The sequence below is a fragment of the Lonchura striata genome, chromosome 1 (genome assembly GCF_046129695.1).
Source record: "Lonchura striata isolate bLonStr1 chromosome 1, bLonStr1.mat, whole genome shotgun sequence".
NCBI classification, from domain to species: Eukaryota; Metazoa; Chordata; class Aves; order Passeriformes; family Estrildidae; genus Lonchura; species Lonchura striata.
In genome coordinates, this window is record NC_134603.1 from 90,716,873 (window position 1) to 90,742,558 (window position 25,686).

At 41.8% G+C, this 25,686-nt stretch overlaps 1 protein-coding gene across 1 annotated transcript in view; it reads left to right on the top strand.

Moving 5' to 3' along the window:
- Positions 1-23,988, top strand: part of GFOD1 (Gfo/Idh/MocA-like oxidoreductase domain containing 1) — a 70,629-nt gene extending 46,641 nt beyond the window's left edge. The window contains exon 2 of the mRNA XM_021536494.2: positions 16,505-23,988. Within this exon, the coding sequence (XP_021392169.1) occupies positions 16,505-17,424 (920 nt within the window). The 3' untranslated portion in view covers positions 17,425-23,988. The remainder of the gene's footprint in view (positions 1-16,504) is intronic.
- The last annotated feature ends 1,698 nt before the right edge of the window (positions 23,989-25,686 follow it).

Sequence of the window (25,686 nt, forward strand, 5' to 3'; positions counted from 1 at the left end):
TAAAGCAATTTGTATTGCTGTGATGACATTCCCTACAATTGGAAAACTCCTCTGTCAAATGTGCTGCAGCAGTGCAAAACAGCTTGCAAGCAGTGAGGCTGTTCCAGCATGTTGCCACATTTTATGTCCTGTCAGGCCTCAAGGACAAATACACAGTTTAAAAAAAGCACTTTTGAAGCTAAACATATTTGTAGTGAACAAAAACCTCACGTAAGGAATCTAAATATGCAGGCAGCTTACAAAATTCACGCAGGATTTTTGCAGCACATACAAGAAATCTTTAAAGACTAAGCAATCTGTTGTCTCCTGGTACTCTGGAGTTTTTGGAGATGTGAGCAGCTTGCTACAGCCTCTGCTGTAGCACTCCCCAACCCTGGCAGCAGGACACTTTCAGATCCAGTAAGTCATGTCTCTTCCAAGGCAGCAGTGCTGTGCCAAGGTACGTCAGCTGTATTTCCCTGTGGTAAAGACTCATCCAGCTACAGATAGATCACAAGATCTGTTTGACCTTGCCCATGCATTCTTAAATTGTCCTTAAGAAAATAGGAGGCCTGTGTGCAGATGCTTCCTCAAAGAAAGGGAAGGAAGGGGTATGTATGTTCTGCGTACATCTTGTGTCGACGACGTGCCCTTGGAAGGTAAGGGTTGTATTCAGTAGAACAGCTGAGGCGTCCCTGCTATGGGAAACTAACTTGGACTTGTTTGGGTGCTTCCCTTGCCTTCTGCCTCAGGGCAGATCCTGCTGTTGTGATGTCCTTGACAGAAACACACAGGAGTGTGGGACAATGCAGCGTTTGGTAGGACATGCTTACTGCTGCAATAGAAACACCTCTTCAGCACGTGCTGCTACTTGTAAAAAGTTTGCTTATAGGCTGAATAAACTTGGGAAACTAAAATACTCGTGATGAGGACAGCCTCTAGTGTAGGGTATGGTGATGTGAACATCTAGCATGTGCCTGGAGTTTGAGGCTGGCTGCTGGCCTCTGCTTTTGCCCTGGTTAGCGTGATGGAAGAGCCCTGAGGGGAGTCAGTGGTCTTGTCAAGAATGGTTCTGATGACAGTGATGCTTCATGACTGGCATCTGGAGGCAGGGTAAGCCTCTCATTTCACCCAGGCCACCACATTTTTGTCGGGCCTAACAACATGCAGTTGGCCACTGCTGAGAAGAATTTGGGCTTGGAGGAGGAACACATTACTGCAGCAGTTCCTCTGAGCCAGCGAGTGCCCTGCGGTGCTGCAGTCGGACCAGGCTTACCTCCCGAGAAATCACAAATAGTTGTTTTGGCATCCCCCTCTTGCTGCACTGAGTCATGGGGGTGAGTCTCTGTGGGCAGTGAGTTGCCTGTGGAGAAATTATCCTTTCCTAGATTTGGCACTCTGTTCATTTCCAGTTAGGTGGGGTAAATATTAACCCTTAGCTTAGTGCTCTGCAGGGCTTGTATGACTGAGTAGCATCTTTCCATGTGGGCCTATTACTGCTGATGGGTATAACCACAGCCAGGTGGTGTTCCTGCCGTGATTTTAGGGAGTGCTTTTGTCTCAGCACCCTCCTCATATTTCTCTACCTGTTGGAAAATGCCCCAGGAGGAATCTAGCCTAAAGCTGGTATTTTCCCCTGCCTGCAAGGCACCCATTGTCAAGTGTGTGAAAGCAGGAAAACAAGAACCTGGCAGTTTTGCTGCACAAAAAATCTCTGTCCTCAGGCAGTCAAACCAACACTCCTACAGCTGAGGTTTGGTGTTTTCACTTTCAGCTGAAGTTAAGATATTCCAGCAATCTTTGAAGAGCAAATATGGTGCTTTTATTTAAAGAAAAGAGTAAATCATGGCAAAATTGAATGGAAAAGCTAAAAGGATGGTGTAATTTCTGCAGATGCAGAAAGGTTACTAATGAGGAAGAGGTTAAATAGGTATGTAAGATTACTGCTTTTGCCACTTGGGCAATATCTGGAGAAATTGTGAATCCTCTTGACTCCCCTTTCCTCTGTCTTTGCAGTGTGAGGGTAATTGGCTTTGGCTTTGTCAAGTGCTTTGAGATCTGTCAGTGAACCATAAGTGACCAGTGGCAACTTTCAATAATACTGTGATTACCTATTAGTTATCCTTGTTCCTCCAAAGGAATAATCTGATTCCCAGTGTCTTCTGTGGTGAGTACAGGTACAAACTCATAGTTTAGTTGAAAGGAGGTAATGACACTGAAGAGTCAAAAAGCTCATCTCCCAAATGTCCTAGGGAGCATATTTTTTTTGGCATGGGAATTCCCAGTTCAAGTTTAAGTAGACTGGTGTCATAAATGAAAGGGAAAATAAGAGGGTGGTTTTAATAAATTTCCCTCATTCCTAAGCAGCAACAAGCAGATGGATTTGGAATCAACTCCTCGCCACATCAGACATGTGTGGCACCCTTCTGAAGCTGTTCAGGAGGATCTTCTCCAGTGGCCCATGAGTGTGTGATCCTTGGCTGGATTCCAGAGCAAGGCTCTTGTCCAAATCCACCCACACTTGTGTTCAGGTGTCTGACTGGAAATGTCATCCAGACTGAAGCACATGGCAAATAATGCAGAGCTCCCAAGGAATTGTCTGCCCTGCTTGGAAGTTAGCCGTGGTGCAAGATGTGGGATATGATGTTGTATATACAGAGTTGTAGTAGTGCAGCTTAGTGTGGTTATACTGGAATAAAGATGACCTATTGAAATGAACCAAAAAAAACTATAACATGCTTTTAATCAGGAAAACTATGTGTGTACTTGGGGGTGGGGATAGTATATTTCTTAATGAATAGTTATGAAATTATAATGAACTCTGTGTAGATGGGGCATAAAAACCCAGAGAATTCCAAGATAACTTTTGGTCTGTACTTACCATGTGTCTTTTGGACTATTAAAACCCTGGGCTATATTAAATGATTTTAAATATACAAGCTTGTTACTGTGAAGCCACTTGAGATATTGTACAATGTGACTGCAGATCTATGCAAATGGGCATAATTTCCATTTGACATATGCACTGTAATTATTGAAAGCTTTTTTCCATATTTATTTCTCATGTCTGCTGTAGTTAATTCACTATCTCCTTTTAACACTGGCAATTATAATTATTTGCCAAGAGCAAATCCTTGCTAACAAAAATCCAGTTTTCTTTAGCCTGCGGCTTTTCCTTTGAATTCATGATGAGGTACTGTTAATCAGGGGAACCAGTGCTGGCCTCTGAGTATCCAGCAGGATAACACTATACTCAGAAAAAGAAATGCAATTAATTAGCCTAAGCTTCTTTGTAGCATCCCAACCCAACACCTCCTGGGTTGCCATGTTTGAGTGAAGAGGTGCTCTGTGAGATCAGTTAGCATCTCAACAGAACTTATATTGAAAACTGTCTGTGCCCACTGTGAGATTTATCCTCACAAGTTCTTGCTCATTCTTCTCTTGTAGGGGCTACAGGTAGAAAATAACATTTATTCGGGGAAAACAGTGTTATTGGGTTGAAAAATAAGCTTTGTAGGGTTGTTTTGCATAGGAATCTGAGCCAAATCTGTGACTGAAAAATAGAGCAGCTGAAGAGCTTTGGGATTCTAGCTGCATACTGGTATTCAGAAATAAAGCAATTCTTATTATCTTGAAAATGCCTCGTCCTTTGCGCTCTCCTTTTCCTTGGAGATCAGTGTGTTATGTGGTTTCTGAAAGGAGACACAAGTGCAAGTGCTGTCTAAGAATTGCTGACCTACTTTATAGGTGTTTTATTCTTCACTGAATCAGATATGTACCTGCAACAGTATAGGTGGATAAAAATTACATTTCTTTCACCCACTGCAGCACAGATCAAGTGCAGGAGAGCTCTACCCTTGAAGTTTCTACCCCTGGAATATTACTTCAGGTTCTCCTGGGGCTTCAAAGGGTTGAGGTCCGAACATAGCTTTGCAGTGAGCTCAGAACAGCATAAGGTAAGGCAACCTGGGCTGCACTTCTGCCACAGCAGTAGGTGGGCACAGTGAGAGGAACTGCCCATGTTGACTTGTCTTTCCAGCCCAGGTATCCAGGATGCAGATGGTGAAACAAAGTGTGCTGTGAATAGGGGCTAATTTTCCATTGTGTGTTTGTGGAACACTTGGCACAAGAGGGTCCTGGGATTACAATGTAAATACAACAAAATCAGGCATTGAGGCTGATGAAGAACACAGCAGCTTGGGCTGCCATAGTTAACTATATCCAGCATAATGAACATAATGGGTAAATGTTGCAGTGTTGATCTGTTTTCCAGCAGTTTTTCAGTCGTGGGGAAAGGTTCCCAGTGTCCTTCAGAGCAAGTGGAATAGCATAATAAAATATGATTTCAGCTGCTACTGTGCCGTAGCTGCATCTTGTCTGGTGCACACTTAGCCAGTGTGAGTGTGAATGGCATTTTCCAAAAACCCTTTTGGGAGGGTTAGTTTGCAGATTGACTGCAGGCAGGACAATCTGGCATCCAGGCAGATTGCACCCGATGAGTTACTGCTCTCTGAGTCAGCTGGTTGGGCTGCTGCTGAGTCCTTGGCTCTTGTGTAAGCTCTGCAGCCTGGGGAGTAATTAATCAGACCTCCATCATTCTTATGGACCCAGGGCTGGAGCCAGGGAAGCATGATGTCAGCGTCTCACACAGTCAGAATTGCTGATTCATTTGATTCATTCTCGCTGCTGCTTTTCAGAATGGGTTTATGGCTCCTCTTCAGCGGCACTTAGTGCTCGCTGACAGGAATATAAAATACTACCCAAGAAAGTACACCAATTCTAAGATGACTGCCTTGAGGGGAGCACTTAATAATTTATTTAGAAGTTTCTCTAAGAACTTGAGAATCATAAAATACTGTTGGATGAGAAGTTAACAAAAGTACTGTTAGTTTAAACCCCCATTTGCTCATCATCTGTTGACTGTTCTATTGATCACATTGCTTGAAGAGCCAGACCAATGGCCAATGTGACTGCTTTAATTCATGGGATTACAGTCAAAATAAATTTGCCTTCAAGTTTGCTGAGGCCTGATGCCAGCTCTCTGGAGAATTCTGTTATCAGAATTCTCACAACTTCAGAGTGGGAGTGGGGCTGGACTAAAGGAACCCAGCATGGTTATGGGTAGGGTAGAGCTGCACTACTCAACACTGACTCTGAGAAGTGGGGTCCTGTATAAGAATGTATTTTGGAATGAAAGGATCCCAACAAAGGGATTTAATTTTGATCAGGATTTTGATTGAACTGGCTTGATTTTTCTTATGTAGTCCAGACTATCTTATTTTCTTAGCCTGTGTATTCTATGGACCTGATGTTGTTGGCAAGACATAAAAACCATCTCTGTCTGGGCAGAGGACTAACTAACTAACAAAGGACTGTGAAGAGGAAGTCAGAAGCCTTGAAGAATCCATGCCGTGGGCTCACCTGTAAATAGACTTAGGCAAAGTCTTATGAGCTAGGCATGTGGGAGAATATTGTCCTGCTGCAAATCCACTGTTTTGTGTATGGTTTTGTAGTCTTCCTGGTCCTGGGGAAAGGGCACACCGAAAATGAACAGATGGGAAAGGCAGCCTCGAGCCCTCTGGGTGAGGTTGGGGAGGTTGGACCAGCTCCCTGGTTTTGTCATGACAGCTTTCGTGGCACAGCTTTTCCTCTCTGCTGCAGCCTTTCCTGAGGGCAGAGCAGTCATGCCAGCCTCTCCAGCTCTGCTGCTGCTGCCCCTCAGAGAGAAGAGAGGGGACCTGATGACACAATGAGTAGGAAACCACTGACAGAACATTCTCTCCAAGATGCATTGTGAACCCAGTGTTTGTCCATTCCTGCCTTACATGCTGGAAAATCCAATTCTGCTGCCACACACAACCTTATGGGCTCTAGTAGGGTTTGCCTAGTGATTACAAATAGATGTTTTCAACTTTCATAGCTGTGTATGTGAAAGAGAAAATGTGACCACAGGGTGCACACAGGGACACACAGGGTGTTTGTACACTCACTACTGAATGAACAGAATGGCACTGCTCACCTCCACCTGCCATGTACTTGTGTCTGTGTGTGTGTGAAAGGGACTCTCCTGCACCTTGGCACGTGTCTGTGTCTATGTGCTTCTATACTGAAGTAAAAATTTTGTTTGTGGGCACAATCTTCAAATGAACCCAGTTATGTTAGTGCATCCCAGTCCATAGCTGGGTGCTTTGGTATCTGTAGTCAATAAAGTATTTGGGAACATGAGTAATTATCTTAGAATTTATTTTAACCACTCATATCAGAAAATTAGGTCAAGTGCATGCTCCAGTCATCCAGCACTGCAGGGGTGACACACATTTCCTTCAGCACAGCAGTCCTTCAGACTTCACTGGGCAGGAAAAGAAGTAGAAATACCCCAGCTGAAAATATTGCAGAGATAAGATTAGGAAAAACATTTGCAGTATGGTGTGGGCTAAGTGGGTAGTGAAGCTGATGCTTCATACAATCATTACATAGAAGGGATCATACTGGCAACTTCAGTGCTTCTCCTGCAAAGAGCTTGCATGGCTGGATGTTTACTGAAGAAAATCCTGAAGTAAAGTGCAGGGGGAGTACTGATGCTGCTCTGCATAGTGATGCCATGGGAGATGCAGATAGGGATCTGACACTATTACTTGTAGGGCCAATGTTTTTTTTTTTTTTTCAGTGTCCCTGTCACTTGGCTGGCGAAATGTAATTTTTCAATGTTTATAAAGCTTCATGAATCCTGTACAAATGCAAATGAGTGCATTAACTACTCACCAGCATTAGTCTGATGTTTATCTTTTGTCAGTTTTTTATTTAGTACCAGATTACAGCTTGCTAGTTTTAATAGAGTAGAATGGGTAGGCAAGAAAAATATAAAGAAAATTAACTCTAATTAACAGTCATAAACTTCTCTGGCTCTGGAAGCATAAACAATTCTGTGATGGAAAAGCAAGCTGAAAAAAAATTGAACTGCCTGATTTCCTAATCCTCCCAAAGCCTTTATAACAGCTGGGCATTTAGTTGTTGTCAGCCAACACAAAAAGAAACATATTTTAATACAGATAACAATGTCTCAGGAGAATAGAGATTGATCATAGACTGTGATTGCTCTGTGACTTATTTTCTGAGGAAAAGAAAGGTATTATAATATACTGGACTGATGGCATGCATTTTGCTCTAGAAGTTGAATAAAAGAAATTAGAGTAGTTGGAAGAAATAAATGACCAAACACATAGATTTTCACTGAGTTTTTAACTTAGTCCTAAAACAATTAAAATCCCCTTGAAATCAGTGAGTGTTTGCTTGAATAAGGTCTAAGTAGAATGTCTGAAGGATTTTTTTCCTCAGCCTATTTGAATGCTTTTGATTTTCTTTCTTGTACAGGGAAGTACTCAGCAGGGATGTGATCATGCTGTTTTGATGGGGATTTGAAGATAAAAAAATCAAACAGAAATTTGGGAAAGCCAGCACGGTTTTTCCCATATGCTTTTTCCCAAGCACGTATGAGAGCATGGAAAGCATCCAAGTAGGGCTCAGGAAATGTAGTCTGAGCATGTTTCAGATGCCTGAACAGATAATCTCAAGCTGAGACCCCTGAAGCATTTCCCTGTGGTGTGCACAAGTAGTTGGTTTGTCAAGGTGTATTTGCACCTTCTCTAGATTTCCCAGCAGTTAAAGGTTTTTAAGTAGTTAAAAAATTACTAAGTACTTAATTTGTTTCAGGCTCCAGTGCTGTTATTTGCATAAGTGCCTTCATAGAAGAGATGCGAATGACATGCCAAGTGGGCTAAAAACAAGGAATCAAGCTCTAGTCCGTGTTAGGAACAGGTTAGAGAATTTTGCCTTGCAAAGTATGCTGGCATACACAGGAATTCAGCTCTTGCTTGACTTGCTCTGAAGCACACTGCCCATGGATTAAGTGATGCAGAAACTTTATAGTGCCAAATCAAAGGCCCCAGCTTGCCAAAGTAACAGAATAAACACTCAGAAATTTGTAAGGCCTTACTAGGAAAGTTACCTTCAAGTAGCACATACGGTCTTTGCAGAAGTTCTATATTGTGGAATCCTAGAATATCTCAAGTTGAAAGACCTCTAAGGAACACTGAGTCCAAATCCCTGCTCCTTGCAGGGATACTACCTGAAACTTTCCTATGAAGCAAATGTGAGTCCAGTGTCAAGCATGGAAGAAATGCATCTATTTCAAATGCCATGAACACTGCTACAGCAACATTTATATCTGCTGTAATATATGCACAGACATGGCCCCAGTCCATAACCTAATGATTACCTCCATGCAAATAAAATTAATGTAATATTAGTACATAATGAAAATTGATATAATCATTACAGTCTTCTCTCATTCTGATTAACTGTCCTGGTTCTGCTTAGGTGGCACTTCCTTACCTGCAGGCATCATTATAATATTTTTGGAGTCAGCAGGGGTCTTTTCCCAGCCTAGGCACCACACCTCAGGAGCTATTTACAAAAGAACCCAGCATAGCTTTTTTTCCTTTCTTTTTTTTTTTATTTCAAGACAAAGCAGTTCCTTGTTTTTCTGTTTGTTTGAAGGGGTTTACAGTCTGCTATCCCTGCTGCCATCACTGCTGTGAGCTCCCAGCTCATAGTAACCCTCTTACCTCTTGAGCCTGACTGCAGCTGTGGCGCTGCACATGTGAGCTGCATGTGCCTCGTTAGCTGAGTGACACCTAAACTGTCCCTGGAGATGATGCTCGTATGTCACCAGCAGCAAGGTGCCCTTGCAGGTTTTCATCTCATCATGCATACAGTTGTTGCTTGAGTGAAGTTTGGTTTAGCCTGTGATTACAGGGCAGCCAAGGCAGAGATGCTCACATGCAGCTTTTCTTCCCCAGTGTATTTGAATGTTTAAGTTTTGTTTTCAAAGGAGTTGGTCAAAAAAATAAGTTATATCAGTGAGATAAACCAGCCTAAAAACTGGAATCAGTGTGATGGACCAGAGCCATAAATGGACTGAGGCCTTGGTTTTAGGGGTGTACAGTTCAGGTATGTATGTTTTTACTGTAAAGATATTACTCATCTAATATTTGTGAAGTGCAATTTGTCCCAGTTGATTGTAAAATTTAACAGTGCATATGTTCTTTAACTTGGTAATATTCTGATGCAGAGGAAGAGGTGTAGGGTTTGTAAAATCTCTGTAAGCCATTGGTTTGCTGGGGCCAAATGAGCTGTTGCTCATCAACAGGGCAGTGTATTACTGTCTGTGTGCTGTCGCTGTCTGTTCCAGTTGCAAAGGAAAACATGTTCCTTCAGTCACTGTTATTTTCCTTCACACTTACAGCAGACTAGGAATACACACATGGCCTGTTAATACAAATCAGATCGTGAGCTGTGATTCACTATGTTGTAGTAAATTGATGTTTTGCAGCAGATATGCGTATCTGTGATTAACAAAGATTGTCTTGGCCAATGTTAGAGCTGTGACTAAAGCCAATCTTGTTAGGCATTCATCATCCAGATTTATTTCCTTGTCAAAAGTTTTCTTAAATAAGGTTTCTTCGAAGAAACATTGTCAAGCCATCAATTTTCCTTGGCAGATGTACTGATTGAAATAAATGTATTGTTTCATGCCACTCAAGAATTGAATGACAGATCATGCACTGAATACAATAAATGTAACTATTATTTTTATTGTTACTATAATCATTACTGTATCACAAGATCGATGGCAGCAGCAGCATCTCATAAGAGCAGAGACACACCTACATACTAATAAAAATCCTCCTCCCATGTGAAAAGGTTTTCAAATCATCTGAGTGATTGGTTTTTTGAGACGGCCCAGACATCATTCCTCATTGCCCAGAATAGAGCAGCCTTTTATCCAGTTTTCCACTCTTCCTGCATATCTATTTTATGAGGGATTCAAAAGCTTTTAGCCACTGTGCAGTATGTGATTCACACATCTCCACATATAATTAATCAGAAAATAGTATCAGCCCCATAAAATAGCCTGTTCCAGTATTGCATTTCTCTAGGCTAATGTACTGTTGGGCAACAGCTTAATTCATAAATATATATTTTAACACAGATACTTTTTCTTAATAGTCCCTCCTTCGTGTTCAGTCTCTGGGTAGAAAAGAGTGCTGATTTTGTCTGAAATATATTTCTTTCTCCTCCATTGTTTGTTTCTTTTGCAGAAAAGATGCTATCAGGGCTTACAAAAAATTGGACTGAAGGTAATCCTTTTAGGATGAGCCTCCAAACAGTGGGGATGTTTCTGATACCATTAGGGCTGGCTGCACAGCTCCTGGAGTGGCAGGAGCACCTCTGGGTTTTTGCGACACCCCTTGCAGTGCCTTTCTTTCCACCATGGGAGTGTTTTTACTTCCAGCTCCCTCTCCTTTCCCTATCCTTGTTTTCACAGCCACCTTCCTGTTTTTCTCTGCTGGACTTCTGCTGATGCTTGCTCATCTGGAGTGACTCCAGTGTCCACCTTGGATTCTCTAGGGAGCCCCAGGAGGGAAGGAGGACTATGGACTTTACCTGGGTCCTTCTGATGCCATTTTGCCAGTCTCTGTCCACTGCTCCAATATGCAGATGAGCTTTGTATTAATGAGCACAATATCCCTCCTGTCCTTACAGCAGTTTTGTGTCAACAGAGCCAAATGAAGGCAGCATTTTGCAGAGATGCCTGTTTGGAAGCTGTGCCTGGGGTCAGGGCATTGCCTGCTCCTGACAGACAGGGACCAAGGTAACCTTGTAGTCATCAACTGCATCTAAGGGAGGAAGGAAGCCTTTGCAGAGCTGTAGTAAAGAGAGGCTACTGCTCACCAAATAATACTGCAGTGATTGAAGAGCAAATCAGAGAATTGTAATTTATAGTGCCAGAGGTTTATGGCTCGCTCTGCATGTAGCAGGCTAAACTGGCTGTATCACTGCTTATCTTTGAGCCACCCCAGCTATCAAAACTTAAAATGAGTGGCTGGATGAGCTTCTGGTTTTGAATTCTATATCTGTGTACAATTTCCAAAGAGACGATCTCAGTTTTATGTGTCTCTCAGATCTGTTAGAAATATCAAATAGTACCAAATGGTTGCCTCTAGCTTCATACAAAAGGGACCATGACTGTGGTTATCATGAAGACACTTTTGAAACAGAAAAAATAATGTCACCTTCTTTTAGGTCTGTGTGTCTCCTTTGTAGTCAATGGTTTAGCATGGTTACAGCTCAGATGTCTTAAACAGTCTTCTGGGTTTTCCAGGGAGTGATGAACTTGGAAAGAAAAGAGAACTTCATTATTAGCCTCTGATTTTTTTCAGACTGTTTAAATATTGGAATGAGTTGATAACTGAGAAAGTTTTTTACAGGTCCTGGCAAAATTAAGCTGCCAAATGTTGTATTTTTTGCAAATTCCAAATAAAGGGATAGAAGGGAATGGTTCAAATAACTGAGGATTTCCGAGGTCATTGTTGTGTAAAATAGACAGCTCTCCCTACTGACAGTTTGTATCAAAGATCAGTTTTGCTGTAGAGAGCTACAGGCTGGCTCCAGGTGCCTTATGTAGTTTCTTAGATGGTTTCTGTGCACAGTCCCAGAGTTGACAATGTGTATACATATGTGCAGAAGAACAAACTGCTGGGTATCAATTATTTAAATGAAAAGTAGTGTATTTTAATTTAGGTCATTTATTTTGATCATAGTTTTTCATAAACACCCAGGCAAAGGTCTTCCTCTGATTGTGCATAGGCTCCAAAGGCAGCAAGAGCAGCTGCAATGGTGAAAATCTGAGAAGAAAAACCTGTCCATATTTATTTTTTGTATGTTTATTAATGATAATGTGGATTGTTACCATTTGGAATATAGTTTTGTATTAGTTTCTTTTTTTTTAAGTGTTTGAAAAACATACTATAATAAGTTTAAGTCATCCATTTGAAATAATCTGGTAAGTGTGCTCTTTTCACCACTCCAGTATTTTCTGAAAGCCTCAGACTATCCTTTCAATGTTGACAGTTCCTCTTTGCTTTTATAATGATTTTATTGCTTTTTTTTTCCTGCTGACAAATTTAATTCAGTTCACCAAAACCTTATTTTTTATTTCCCTCTGTCTCACTTCCCCATTCAGACAAAGAGCAATAGGTAGAAATTGCTAACTAATGAATCTTTCTGGTGCCAGTGAAGGATTTGATTATATGCCCAGACTCCAAATAGAGCCCTTTTTGATTTTCTTGTGAATAGGAGGAAGAGAAAATATTGTATTGGGGCCTCATATTTTAATCAGAACAGATAGAGGACTAGTCTTACTTCAGTTCAGAGACAGACGCTTGTCTTTTAAATTAGTGAAGGTTTTTTTATGTGAAAATATTTGTCTCCTTATTTGAAACAATCAAAGCAGATGGGGAAAAAAGCTGACGTTGAAGGTTTCAGAATTGATGATGCCTGTGCTGGTTACAGCTGTTCTACCTTCCCTGTGTTGTGAGCCCAGGAGTTCTGCTTGTTTTCAGCTGTGCAGCACAGGGATGTTACAGGGACAAAGAAACTTGGGCTGCTAGTAGCCAAAGAGCTTAAAAGGAGCTTCATCTGTAAAATGAAAATATGCAAATTCCAGGAAATTCAGAGTGGTTAAATTTTTACTGTAGCTCCTCACTTTTTCCCTGCACTTACATGGAAAAAAATGTAAATACACTACCCTGGACTGTATCTACTCACCTCTCACTTCTGGGCTTATATCCAATTCACAAGGACTTCCCTTTTTTAAAATGAAGACTGAGGATTGCAAATAAATCACATGGCTTCCTGACAGAATTAAATACTGTTTGGTGGGTGAAAAGCCATTAGAGCATGGTTATGATTTGACTTTCCAGCATAAACTGCTAGAGATCTTCACTTGAATGGTAGCACCAATGACAGCACAGACAATTTTTTTCTAATTGCTTGGCCTCTTCTATAGAGTTGGTTAGACATCTGCTTCTTCAGAGAAGATCACTGTTCTTCAATAACCTTCTTCAAAAAATGCAGACTGGTACCAAAGGTGTTAAGGTTTGGCTTGGGGGTTGCACTTTACGAGCCTTGGTAGGAGATGCATTCCCCACCTTCAGCTTTGGACTTGGGCTGGCCAGGAGCGAGTCTTCCCCAGTGCTGGCACCACTCTCTATCTAGAGCAGAGCCAAGCAGGGAGACCAGGGTGGAGCCCTCAGAAAGACTGATATGTATTTAAAATATTTGTCTTCATCATTTTATCTGAGAAGTCAAGAAATCAATGCTCATAAGTTGCCTGGTTGAGAACTGTAACAGCACTGTATACCAGATTTCTTGATGCAGGTGAAAGGGGTGTGTGTTCTTCCATTGGATGAGATTTATCCAACTGTGTTGCTTATCAGCATGGACAGATATATTTCACTTTCCTGCTGAAACAAGCTAGCTGCATTTCCCTGCTTTTATGTAACTAATGAAGTTTTTGCTGTCAGTTGTGGTGAGATTTTCAAAGACATGTGAAACAGCAAAACACGCTGGTAGAATGACAAACAGTAACAATTTCTTAGAGTAACTCATTTCTTAGAGTCTTGTCTAAAAGTGGAGAGGATTAGACCACAGACCCAAACTAGAGGAGAAAAGGGTCAGTTCCCAGAGAAGCCCCCCGCAGCACCTGCAGTCAGAGCATGCCAATGTCTTTCCATGAGACTTAGTGTTGGGAAGGGAGATTTTCCTTGCACACTGCTCTCTGCTCTGCCTGATGCTGCTATAGAGAATGGTTCAAAGGGAGGGTGCCTTTTCTTCCTTCCCCTTTTGAGAAGGGAGTGGAGGGGAGAGAGCAGAAAAATGGTGTTTTGATCCGCTTTTTTCTTATTCTGGTCGCATAAACACACAAGAGTATTGCTCTAAATTAAATTAAGCAAACCTTTCATGTTCTCTCCCTACTTCCAGAAAGCTAATGTGGCTGTTTGCAGATTTGCAGCTATGGAGGAGACAAAGATCTGTAGTGCACACAGACTCAAGTGCTGAGCAGTGTTATGCTGAAAGAACTGCACAAGCTTTAATAGCATATAAAAGCTTTCTGGGCATCGAGCAAAAATCTGTTTAAATCCCTGACAGGGATGAGAGAACAGCACATATCAGCATATGCACAGAGACAGAAAGTCTCTCAGAATATTTGCATTTGTGATTTTCTGAAATTAGAAAGTTTCAGCCTTTCTAAAAAAATTGAAATGGTGGAAGGAGTAATTTTAAGACTTCAATTTCTCCCTATCCCCATATAAATATTTAGGGCTCTTCCCTTTCCTCTGCACATGTGCCTGATCCCAATGGCAATTTTCTTTAATGTATGGAATGTAAAAACCCACAGGCTTCTCTTTCATATTAATAATCATAATTTCATACTCAGATGTTGCCAATCCCAAGTATTCCTTGCCCCACACGGTGCAGGACTGACCCCCACCATGCATGGCTTGGCACACTCAGCAAAAAGATTGTCCCCAGGCTGCAGTTCCTCATGAACACAGATTCTTCTCCTAGCAAGCACATGTGTAGAGCTGCGTATGCAGTGCCTGGACAGACCTCAGATAAAATGTGGCAGGCGTCTGTGAGGCAGAATGATGCAAACTGAACTGGAGCAGAACGTGATTCTTTTGTGGATCAGTGGTGAGCAGGTCAGATAATGAGGTAGCATATATTGGTTCTTTGGGGGTAAAATTGCTATGTCAGAAAGGTTTGACTCTAGGGATGTTTTGTCTAAGATTTCCCTTACTTTGATAACTAATTTGCCAGACTAAAATCTCTATGCCAAGAGTCTGTGTAACTCAAGGACTATTACATTAGTGATTTGTATCAAGTGGCATAGCTGGACTACCAATTTTAGGATGTAGGGCAGGTGGATGAATGCTTTCTCCAGTATCAAACAGATGCAGCAAAAAATTATTCAGGGGCAGAAAAAGAAGTGCTATTAGTTGACATTATTGAAAATGTCAACTCAGGTACAATCTGTAAAAATGAGAGAGAAAAGTAAGAAGAGAAGACCATGGCCACTGAATAGAAGATTCTTGCCTAATTTAAGAGAAAAATGGGTGTGTCTTTACTTACCTGATTAAGGAAAAGGTAAATAGGAGTGAGCTGAAGAAAGATCTTTCCCTTCTTCTCTGTTAACTGGATATGACTGCCACTTCAGCAATGACAGCCCTCTCTCCCTCCAGTTTCAGCTACTCAAATAGCAGCAGACAAAGACTGGGAATAGGCAGTGTGGATAAGCTGGTTATTGAATGTTTGGACTGTGCCCCCCTTCTTCTAGTCAGGCTGTTAAATATTCATGTAAGTGGGCTCAGATAGATCCCTACCATCTGTCTATATTTATATGACTTCATCCAAACAGCTCCAAAACATGTGAAATTTTATACTCTTCAAAGAAAAAGGGATTTTTTAAATTACCTGAAGGGAACAAGAATGAAAATACCATGTGATTTAGCAAGTAACCACATTTATTCATCTGGACTCCATCAGCAAGGACCCAAATTCAGCTCTTTTAAGTGCCAGGCCCAGCTGTAGCCCAAGGCTCTCCAGGCAAAAGTCTTAGTGTCATAGTTTATATCCAAAGTCTTCCACAGCTCACCTGATATTGATCATTAAACATAAAAAAAAGTCTATATGCAACTAAGAAAGAAACTGGAGATTCTGTTGCTTATATGTGTGTATGGGTACAGAATGAAAGTATTTGAGGAGGAGAAATCAGTAGTGAGCCCATTTTTTAGTTTGAAGTGCATTCAGTTGCACACCTTGATGACCAGATAAAAGGGGACTGTCATGCAAGCTTCAGTAAACAGTGTGTGCCATATGGACAATTCCATGAGGGAACAGATTGTCACAGCTACATTTGACCTGTTTTAGAGCAATCCTGACTCTCCTTTGGCACCATGGATGCACTGCTGACATTTCAGCAGAACTGCCTCAAAAACACTTGAGTGCCGTTGTCAGAATAGTGGGCGTTTTATAAGTGAGAAGTAATTTCTTAATTTTAAATTAAGCAGCAAGCCCAATACTTTTCTCCTCAGAGCCTCTTAAAACAGTCTGAGCAGGAAAGAGGAAGAGACAAGAGTACCGAAAAGCCAGGGTTTTCAGTGTACCTGTGTTAAGTTACTGAATACATGCACTTGTGTTATTCATACCCTTCAGGGATTTGAATCTGAACCTCAGATTCAGCTCACAGAAGCCCCTGCATGGAGACAGGTTGTCACAGAAGAGGCATCTGTGAGATGGCTGAGGTGGGTGATTGGTTTCATATCTGCTTCCAGAAGGGAGCTTGCTATTTTCTATTCAGGCTCTCACCTTTGAGCTCTTTTTAGACAGGAGTGCTTTTTGAAAATAAAAAGAAGCACATTTACACTGTGGTGCTTAAGAAATTCTTACATGTATTTTGGAAGCATTGCTGGAGTGGGTCTTTGTGCCTTGAAAACATTTCAGCATGGTGTTATTCTTTTAAGATCTTTCTCCTTTGCTTGGTCTTTAAGAATAGCCTTGAGGCTTTCAGCTTACTCCATTGATAAAACTTTATTGATGATTTTTTTTTTCATTGTTTCAGGCATTGGGAAAAACGTCATCTGTGACCGAACGGCGACTCCCCTGGATGCCTTTAGGATGATGACTGCAGCTCATTATTACCCAAAGCTCATGAGCATCATGGGGAATGTTTTGCGCTTCCTGCCTGCTTTCGTGAAGATGAAGCAGCTGATCCAGGAGGGTTATGTGGGGGAGCTGCTGGTGTGCGAGGTGCAGGTCCACAGCGGGAGCCTGCTGGGCAAGAAATACAACTGGAGCTGTGATGACCTGATGGGAGGCGGAGGCTTGCACTCAGTCGGCACCTACATCATCGACCTGCTGACCTTCCTCACCAGCCAGAAGGCCGTGAAGGTGCACGGGTTGCTCAAGACCTTCGTGAAGCAGACAGACCACATCAAGGGCATCCGACAGATCACCAGCGACGATTTCTGTACATTTCAGATGGTCCTGGAAGGGGGCGTGTGCTGCACCGTGACGCTCAACTTCAACATCCCGGGGGAGTTCAAGCAGGACATCATCGTGGTGGGCTCGGCGGGACGGCTCATTGTGATGGGCACTGATCTCTACGGACAGAGCAACAGCTCTCCTCAGCGGGAGCTCCTGCTGAAGGACTCCACGCCAGTCAGCAACTCCTTGCTTCCGGAGAAAGCCTTCAGTGACATCCCATCCCCCTACCTGCGGGGCACCATTAAGATGGTCCAGGCTGTCCGGCAGGCCTTTGAGGACCAGGACGACAGGAGGACCTGGGATGGGAGGCCCCTTACGATGGCTGCCACTTTTGACGACTGTCTGTACGCCCTGTGTGTGGTGGACACCATTAAAAAGTCAAACCAGCTGGGGGAGTGGCAGAACATTTCAATCATGACTGAGGAGCCAGAACTGAGCCCGGCATACTTGATCAGCGAAGCCATGCGGAAGAGCAGGATGTCTCTGTACTGCTAGCTCCTAGGAATGAATAGGAAACAGATAGCTCTTGAAGGAGATGGTAATTCAGCCCCTGTGAAGGGCTTGGGTGTCTTAGCTGAGCATTACAGGAGAAGGAAATACAGTGTCTGCATCAATTAAATCTGTTGGCAGCTAAATGCCAAATTGATATGGTCCTTTGAAATGCCCAAAACAGACAGGAGACGTAAGAGCTGATAAACTTAACTGTTTTAATAACAGTAGCTGGCTGATTGCAAAGATATATCACGGACTTGTCCCCTGCTTGCAGGTGCTTTAGATTATCCAATTGTGTTTACTGTGAAAGGTTGGGAAGATCCTTTTAGATTTTCCTTGCCTACCAGAGGGCTGTGAAGGTACTGTCATGTCGTTAAATTTTCTGTAGTGTCTGACATGAATGGTTCCCACCATGACAGCTGACACCACCGTGCTGTATTACTACACCTCCAACCAACACACAGAATAACAGGACTTGATGTGAAAGTGTTGCAGGATTCAGAAAATCTTGGCAGCTCACTTTTCATGAAGCCTTTTAGGAGCTTCTCTGTGTTGGTTTAGTAGTTGTTTTTTGTTTTGTTTGATTTTGTTTTTTTGTGCTTTTTATTTTTTTTTTTCCAAAGCACAATTAAATAGGAAAATGTGTAGCTTTTAAAACAAAGCAGTCCTCAACCACAGTGCATATGCCCAGGTATTTGGGGAGGGAGGGTCTTCTGTAAGCTTCTGGTAAGTGTCAGTATTATGGGTTTTCGGATTAAAATGGGTGGTGGAAAACCTTCATGGATGGCAGGTGGCACAACACAGTAATGATAATGGGGTTAATTATACAGCCGAACTCAGGCTACTCTTACAAAGCTATGCACAAAATTTCCTGTGTTTGGGACTGACTTTTGAGTGACTTCACCATGCATTTTGGTTTTAGGTGGGAAACAGTAAGAATATAAACCAAAACCATACGATGTTTAGATGAGCAATGTTCTTTTAAACCACTGTGAACTCACACTTGAGAGATGCACACCAACAAGTAATTTCACATCCCTCAACCCAGAAATGCTCATCTCCACCAAGTGGTGAGTGTGAGTGAAAAACAAAAGGGATGAAAAAATTTCTCATCTATTTACAAGATAAAAAAATTGCATAGGATCCCCAGCCTTCTCACCTCCTTAAAGTGGCCAGCTACTGTTACTGTATTAATCATTCCCTGTCACCATTGCAGGGGTGGATGAATGCTTTTGCTGTGTTTGTCCTGTTCTTGTTTTTAATATTTTAGATTTCAGTCTTGAAATAATTATTCTTTTCAGAATATCTTCTTGAAAGAATATAGTGAAAGGCACATGATTTATCCCAGTAAACAGGAATACTGTTTTTCTGTGTAAAGCTGCTCCAGTGTTGATGTGTTTACAGTGCTAGGTCTTCAGATGGTAAAAAAGTAGAACACAAGCATAATAGCACTAAATCATATTAAACTTGAGAAAAACCTTTTTAGGGTTTTTTGTTAATTTTGACTAGGGGAAGTAAGATAACATTGGGATGAGCAGTAAATCTAAAGAGAAAATATGTTTTTGAACAGGAGGGCAACAATAGTGTTGTTCATCTTATCTGGCTTTAGTCAGCTCAGAGACAGATGTCTTGTTCTGATCAGCAAGAACACTGCAGTCAATACAGAGAGAACTCTCCAAAGGCTGACTCATGTCACTCTAGGATTAATATAGAAAGAGGTGCCCACTGGAAATGCTTGTCTTCCTCCTTTTGCAGAGAATTTTGGCTTCTGAATTTTGATGTGGTTGAAGTTAGGAAACTTGACTCCCAGCCCAAAATTATTCATGTGTACTTAATATTGCAAGAACATATATATGACCTTTTGTTAAATAGTCCCCAAAGTGTAGTAGTGTGACTGATGAAGGAATAATGTAATACTTCAAAACCACACCCTAGGGGAGAATTGTTTCTATCCATGTTGTTCTGCCAGGTCCAGCAACTCTCTCTGAGGCTGTTTCTGCTAAAACCTAGGGTAAGGCTTCATCATTCCTTCTTGGAAGCAGCCCTTGACAAGTTTGGTTGTTTTTCTTTAAAATGTGTTTCTCTGAGAGTTCCAGATGTAGTATCTGTGCCAACAGGAATCTCCCATTGCAACTGTCAAGGTATATACCATGCTATCCAGTTCCTGCCCTGAAAAGCAAGTAACACAGAAGAGAGGATTTGATCAAGAAATCACCTGTCTCCTGAAAAACAGAATTACCCTCAAGGGGATCAAGAAAGTTTTCATACAGTGAAGCAAAACCCGTTTACTGAAAAGAGTGGCTAGTTCAAGTTATGAATGCAAGCCTGATGGATAATTAACCATGCCTAGTTAAACATCATCCCAAAGTGGAACCAAACATGGACCAAAATGTTTGTGAATCTTGCTTCTCAGTAGTTTGGTGATTGTGCTGGACTTGCTGTTCATGTCTTTGCCCTTCTTTATGGTTCACAAATGTTGGCCGTGTTTCCTCTCTGTGTTTTCTTCTTTGCTTTGTCTTTCTGGGTTTTGTGATGCCAGTTAGAATCCTTTCCCCTGCCCCTGCAGTGAACAGGTGAGACACAGTAAGGACAGTACTACTGAGCTTAAACTTTCTGCCCCAGACACAAGGTTTAGGTGACAGGCATCATCTATCCTCTGTGCAGACCTACTGATGCAGCAGAAAGAAATTCCAATGCTTTGGTTACACAGACATCTGATGCTGCTGTTTCTACTGACTTGTAAATGGGTCAAATCTTGTACAGCTCCCTGTGCTGGCCCAGAGAGAGCAGGGGCAGGGTGGGACCTCCTCTTCTAATGGTAACAGAGATGCTACTTCTATGCTACCTAACTGGGATGACAGCAGGAGCTGCATGCATTCAGGATTGTATGGTAGTTTTTCCATTCTCTAAGGAGATGAAGGTGCTGCAGTGTCAACTGTAAACATACTAAACTTCCACCTGGCTTGGAGAAGGAAAGAATTGGTGTGTTTATTGAATGTGTATTGTTATTCTGACAAATAGTTTCTTTATAGTCTGGGATTTTTCTTGGCAGCATCCAGCCTCTGCTCCTTTGGTACAGTTAAAAGTACATTAAATGTGCCCTAAGTAGCATCTGGAGTTCAAGTTTGGTTTAGGAATTTGGGCAGCAGATAGCAGAGATGTACTTGATTGAACTCAGAAGTGGTACAATCCCAGGAAACGTGTATTTGGAATTGCACTCTTAATGCTGTGCCACAAGGTTTAAGATGAATGCTGCTAAATTGATGCAGGTCTAGGAGCCAAACTGTAGCTACTGCTGGAGTTTACAATAGTCCCCAAATGAACTTGTTCATACACTAGATAAGAAATTTCATTCCTCTTTCCCAGGGCTGCTGTTGGAGAGGCTCTTCCCTTTGCCATCAACCCGTGCACTTAGGATACCAATCATTACAGTCTGTTGCCAAAGACAGAAAGAGCCAAAGGATGAGCTTTGCTGCTCTGCAGGGCTCTGTTCCAGTGCTGGGACAGTCAGCTGGGAGAGGGGGTCTTATTTCCCAGTGGAATTGCATTGGGATTCATAGCAGGGGTAGGACAACCCTGTGCTGTGTGACAGCAGGGCACAGCTGAACTCCGTAAATGTGCCCAAAGAGAGGGTGGTGATTGCAGCAGGGAGCAGCAGGGAGGTGTCTGCAGGCTGGTACCTCTGTGCCTGCCCTGCAGGGAGAATATGCTGGCGGTGTGGAGGGTGAGGGCTGCACTTCCTGAGGGTGACAGCAACTGCCCTGCTCCACCTCAGTGTGTGGGAGCCCGAGAATGGACCCTGCCCTTGGGGAAGCAGAATCTATCCCATACTCCTGCTGGATATGCACATCCTCAGTGCGGATCTCAGTGGAGTCCTACATGGAAGTGTATGAACTCTGTAAGAGCTTGGGGTTTCCTGCATCTAATACCATGCATGTGTCAAATCCGTAGTACTTCAGCTGTGTAGTTAGAAAATACCAAGTAGAGATGATGGGACGTTACCATGCAGCCAGCACAGCAGAGAATCGGGCCACACCTTGGTCAGTTTTGGCTCAGGATGGGCTGCTCTGGAGCTCATCCTTTGCATTGGCTGGAAGCACAAGAAGTCCCTGCCCAGCCAGCATTGGGCAGTCAGAAGCACTATCCACTTTGTACTTACTAAGTGTTCCCTTCTTTTCCATAACTTTCAAAAAAGTGACTGTACAAGTGAACAGCTCTCCTGGAAGTTCAGCCATTCAAAAAAAGGAGGCTTTTCTGCTGCATGTGGTCACAGCACAGGGGCAGTTCAATTTCTTTTTTAGGTTTGTGTCCATACAAATCTGGAATAGACCCAGACAATTTAAAATTACTTGCTGATTTACCAAGAAAAGGCATATTTTATATACTGGGTAAAGGTAAACATAGTAGCTTGATGTTGTTCTTGCAGCAATTCAGAAATGAGCGATGACAGAACTTCTTGTTGCTGGGTATTTTTGTATTTGAGTTTTATTGATGTCCTTCAGCATAAAATATAACTCATTATGAAGTCTATTCACTGCTCAGCTCTGTATTTACAAGCCAGAGTTCTGGCTTTGTGCAGATACTCCACACTGGTTTGGTGTTCCAGTGGCCCAGTGATGTACCCTTAGTATGTATGAAACTCAGTACTGGACTTTTGACCTCTGCAGAGATCTCTGGGTATCTGGAACTAATTGTGAAATGGCAGGATTATTCAGGACAGCAGTTTTTGTTGTTGAAGTTGTACTTGTGGGGAGCAAAGTTTGTAAATTTTAGAGGTGAAGTGTGACTGAATAATATTTGGCAGTCTTATCTGCTTTAAAATTTCCTCTTTCTTGAGCTGCTGGGTGAAGTCTGTCCAATAAAAATAATTTCCCCTTAACTGCCCACTTCCATTTGCTCATGAAAAGAAGAAATTCTTAAGTAAATGGGACTACACATAATGCTGCATGCATGAACTGATGTCAAAACCTCATGACATAATGAGTGTATGAAGCCACAATCCAAACAAATAATGTCTTTTTTGAAGCTGCCAGATCGAGGCCTTGGGGTTGGGGAAAGAAGGGTATCAGCACAGGTCAGACTGAAATAGCTTTTATTCAGCATTTGAATAAAATGAATAAACAGAATGGTTATGGTCAATCCAAAACTGATCCCATATTTGCATAAGGGTATTTATTTGTATTTTTTTATTTTGGGTTTGAGTTCTATTTTTAAATAATGCTGTTTTGAATGTAAAGGTTTTAAAAATCTTTTATTATGTTTTGGCATGTGTGAAATTAATTGTTTGCGGGTGGGTGTGGGTTTTTTGTTTTGTTTTGGTTTTTTTTTTTGTTTTGTTTTGTTGTTTTTGTTTTTTGTGGTTTTTTGTTTGTTTGGGTTTTTTGAAATCCATACTTTTAAAATCTCATCAATTTGGTTTAAGGACATTCAGTGAATTCAGCTGCCCTTGGGCAGGTTCAGCTCTGAACCTGGACCCTCATGGTATTTTACAGTGACCCCATTTTTCACATCTGAATTTGGCCTTCTGAGTTTCCTTTGTGTCTTCTTGTGGCAGTGGGAAAACTGATTCAATTCCATGGAGTTGGCAACAGATCATCAAGACACTTTTTGCAGCAATGCCAGACATTGTCTTTAAAAGCACTTAACTCTATTGACTTGTTTACCTTGGTTATTTATGACCTTCCAGCCATGTGCTGTCCATTATTTGATTTCCTTTTTTTTATATCAGCCATTGAACTCACTTCCCTGCCCTCTCTGTTTCTTATTCCATTGCAAACCTGGAGGCGAGCCTCCCTTGTTACCCACTGAGCTCCTGCTCAGTCTGTGTTACACATGGCATACAGGGTGGCTAGCTACAACTTGAAATGACTTGTAACACAAGTCCATTACAGGATAGGTGAACACCACAACTGCTTGAGTACGGGGCATTCTGAGTGCCCAGCCAGGGCAGGAATCAAAGCTTCCTGCTATGCTGTGCTTCACGAGCAGCACTCACTGTTTCTCTCCCACTGGTTTGCTTTTATTTGATTTTGAAAATGAGAAAATGTTCAGTTTGTTGCTGTGTCAATATTAAGTATATATTTATTGTTTTTCAGACATACATACATATATATAAATGCTATATATATATAATGTCAACGCATGGACATATGTACAGTAGATATTTTAAAGAGCTATTTATCAAGAAAAGTAAGTGTTATAAGTAAACAGAGTTTATATTTTATATATTATGTAGATAGCAAAAAAAGAAAGTGGTTAAATTATACTAGAACTTTTGGGGGTGGGGTTGGAGAAATGGGCAAGGACTGGTTCTAGCATTTTAAACAGCCAAACTACTTTGTACGGAAGCTGCCTGCTGTGCCTCTCGGCTGCAACATCTGTTTGTTTCTTCTTTTAGAAGATGATGTGCATTGTTACTTTTACATTGCTTGGGGAATGTAGTTAGTTTATTCTCAGCCAACTGGTATGTGCTACTTAAAACATGGTTTCCTGCTGTTTTGCATATTTGCATTGATGGAGTAAAAGGATCTTAACTGGCAAATAAAGACATAAAAGGTTGTGATCCCAGCTGTCCGTGGTCTTTCCCCACACTTGCATTATGTGTGTGTGCATGTGTGTGTGTAATAACCATCACCCCAGCCTGGTTTCTGGCCTGCCTGTTAAGTTCAGCATATCCGAGTAAAATACATGGGCTTTGTGCTTGGAGGTGGGAATTTTGATGGAGGGAGAGGAAGAATGAAGTTTAACACTTATTTAACACTTATATTGAAGATGTATTGTATGGCAAAGACTGAACTAGTACCTCTTGGGGGGGATGTGTCTCGAGGGGACAGCTGCTTTTTGTTGCCAAAGGATACAAGTAAGTCCAATGTCACAGCAAAACTGGGACATCCCCCCCTGCCGCCTGGAGGTCCTTTCTCCTGAATTTTCTCTTTCTTCTGGATCCTTTCACTCCTTTTTCCAGCACAGCCTGGAGATACTCTTCCTAACTGACCACTGGTATTACGGAGTGTTTTTGCCTTCCCAGTCCCCAGCTCCCTCCAGTGACTTCCCCATGCTTACCTCCATCCTTGCTCCCATCTGCCAAGAGTTGTCTGCTTATCTGGTGCTCCTTTTCTCCCCTGTATGTGGAAGTATCTGAAGTCTTGTAAGGATCCTCTTATTTCAGCCCCTCTGTTGCTGAATAAAACCTCACTTAGGTATGAAGTAGAAGAAATTCTGGGATCTGAGGGAAGATTTACTGCCTCTCTGATTGATGCGTAAAAAGGATAGAGCATTTCTAACGTTGCCTTTTAGAGCAGAGCACACAGAAAGATGCTGAATTCTGCTTGTGTCAGTACACACTTCATACCCAAGCACTATGAAAGTATGTCAATCTGAGGTACCTATCTGTGAAGGGATGGGAAATCATCATCAACTTAAAATGCACGCTACCCTCAGATCACATAAACTTTAAACTAAATATTTTTCATATAATTTCATATATATAAAAATTTACGGGGTTGGTATATTTTATATAAAATTTACAGTGTGGTGTCATCACAGAAATGTACCATGTTAGCAACTTCTAATGTTACCACTGCAATTATCATACTGATACTTATATGCACATAAAATATTCTTTATCAGTTTTAATACACATTATTTTTTTAGTCTGAAGAAAAGAAAAGCACAAGACAAGGAAGCATCAGTGCCCAGGTCTTCAGGAATTACAGTTTAATGTTTGCCTTGTACTCATGAGTAAATGTAGTATAACCTTGCTCAGGTTTCCAGATCACCATCCCCAGCCAATCAATTAGGCACTGAATTAGAATAGGGCCAAATTTCATGGTATATCCTTTCCTATCAACTTCAGTGTAAAACAAGGCCTACTTGTCCTTCAAAGGCTAAAATGTAGAAATCTCTGGAAAACAGCACCTGGGGGAGCAACTACTGTGAAGCAGTGCTGGAGGTACAGTGCGGTTATTAATCGTTCCAGTGCACAATATATAACTGTACAGGTAAGTGGAAATGCAAGAGTGACTATAAACATTCCACACTAATGAGGCTGCACAAGTGCTAAGATAAACATTTCCAAACCTGTGTCAGCACACTGAGACACTTAAGTGTAGATTTATGAACCCAAGTAAAAGTTCTGCTTTTAAAACAAACTGCAAAAACATAGGTGAAGGGGAAGACCTCTTGCCATTTTCCCTAGTTTTTGAAGAACCAAGGCTTTCACAGTTTACCCTGGCTTGTCCTGCTTTTTTCTGGAGCCCCGACTGA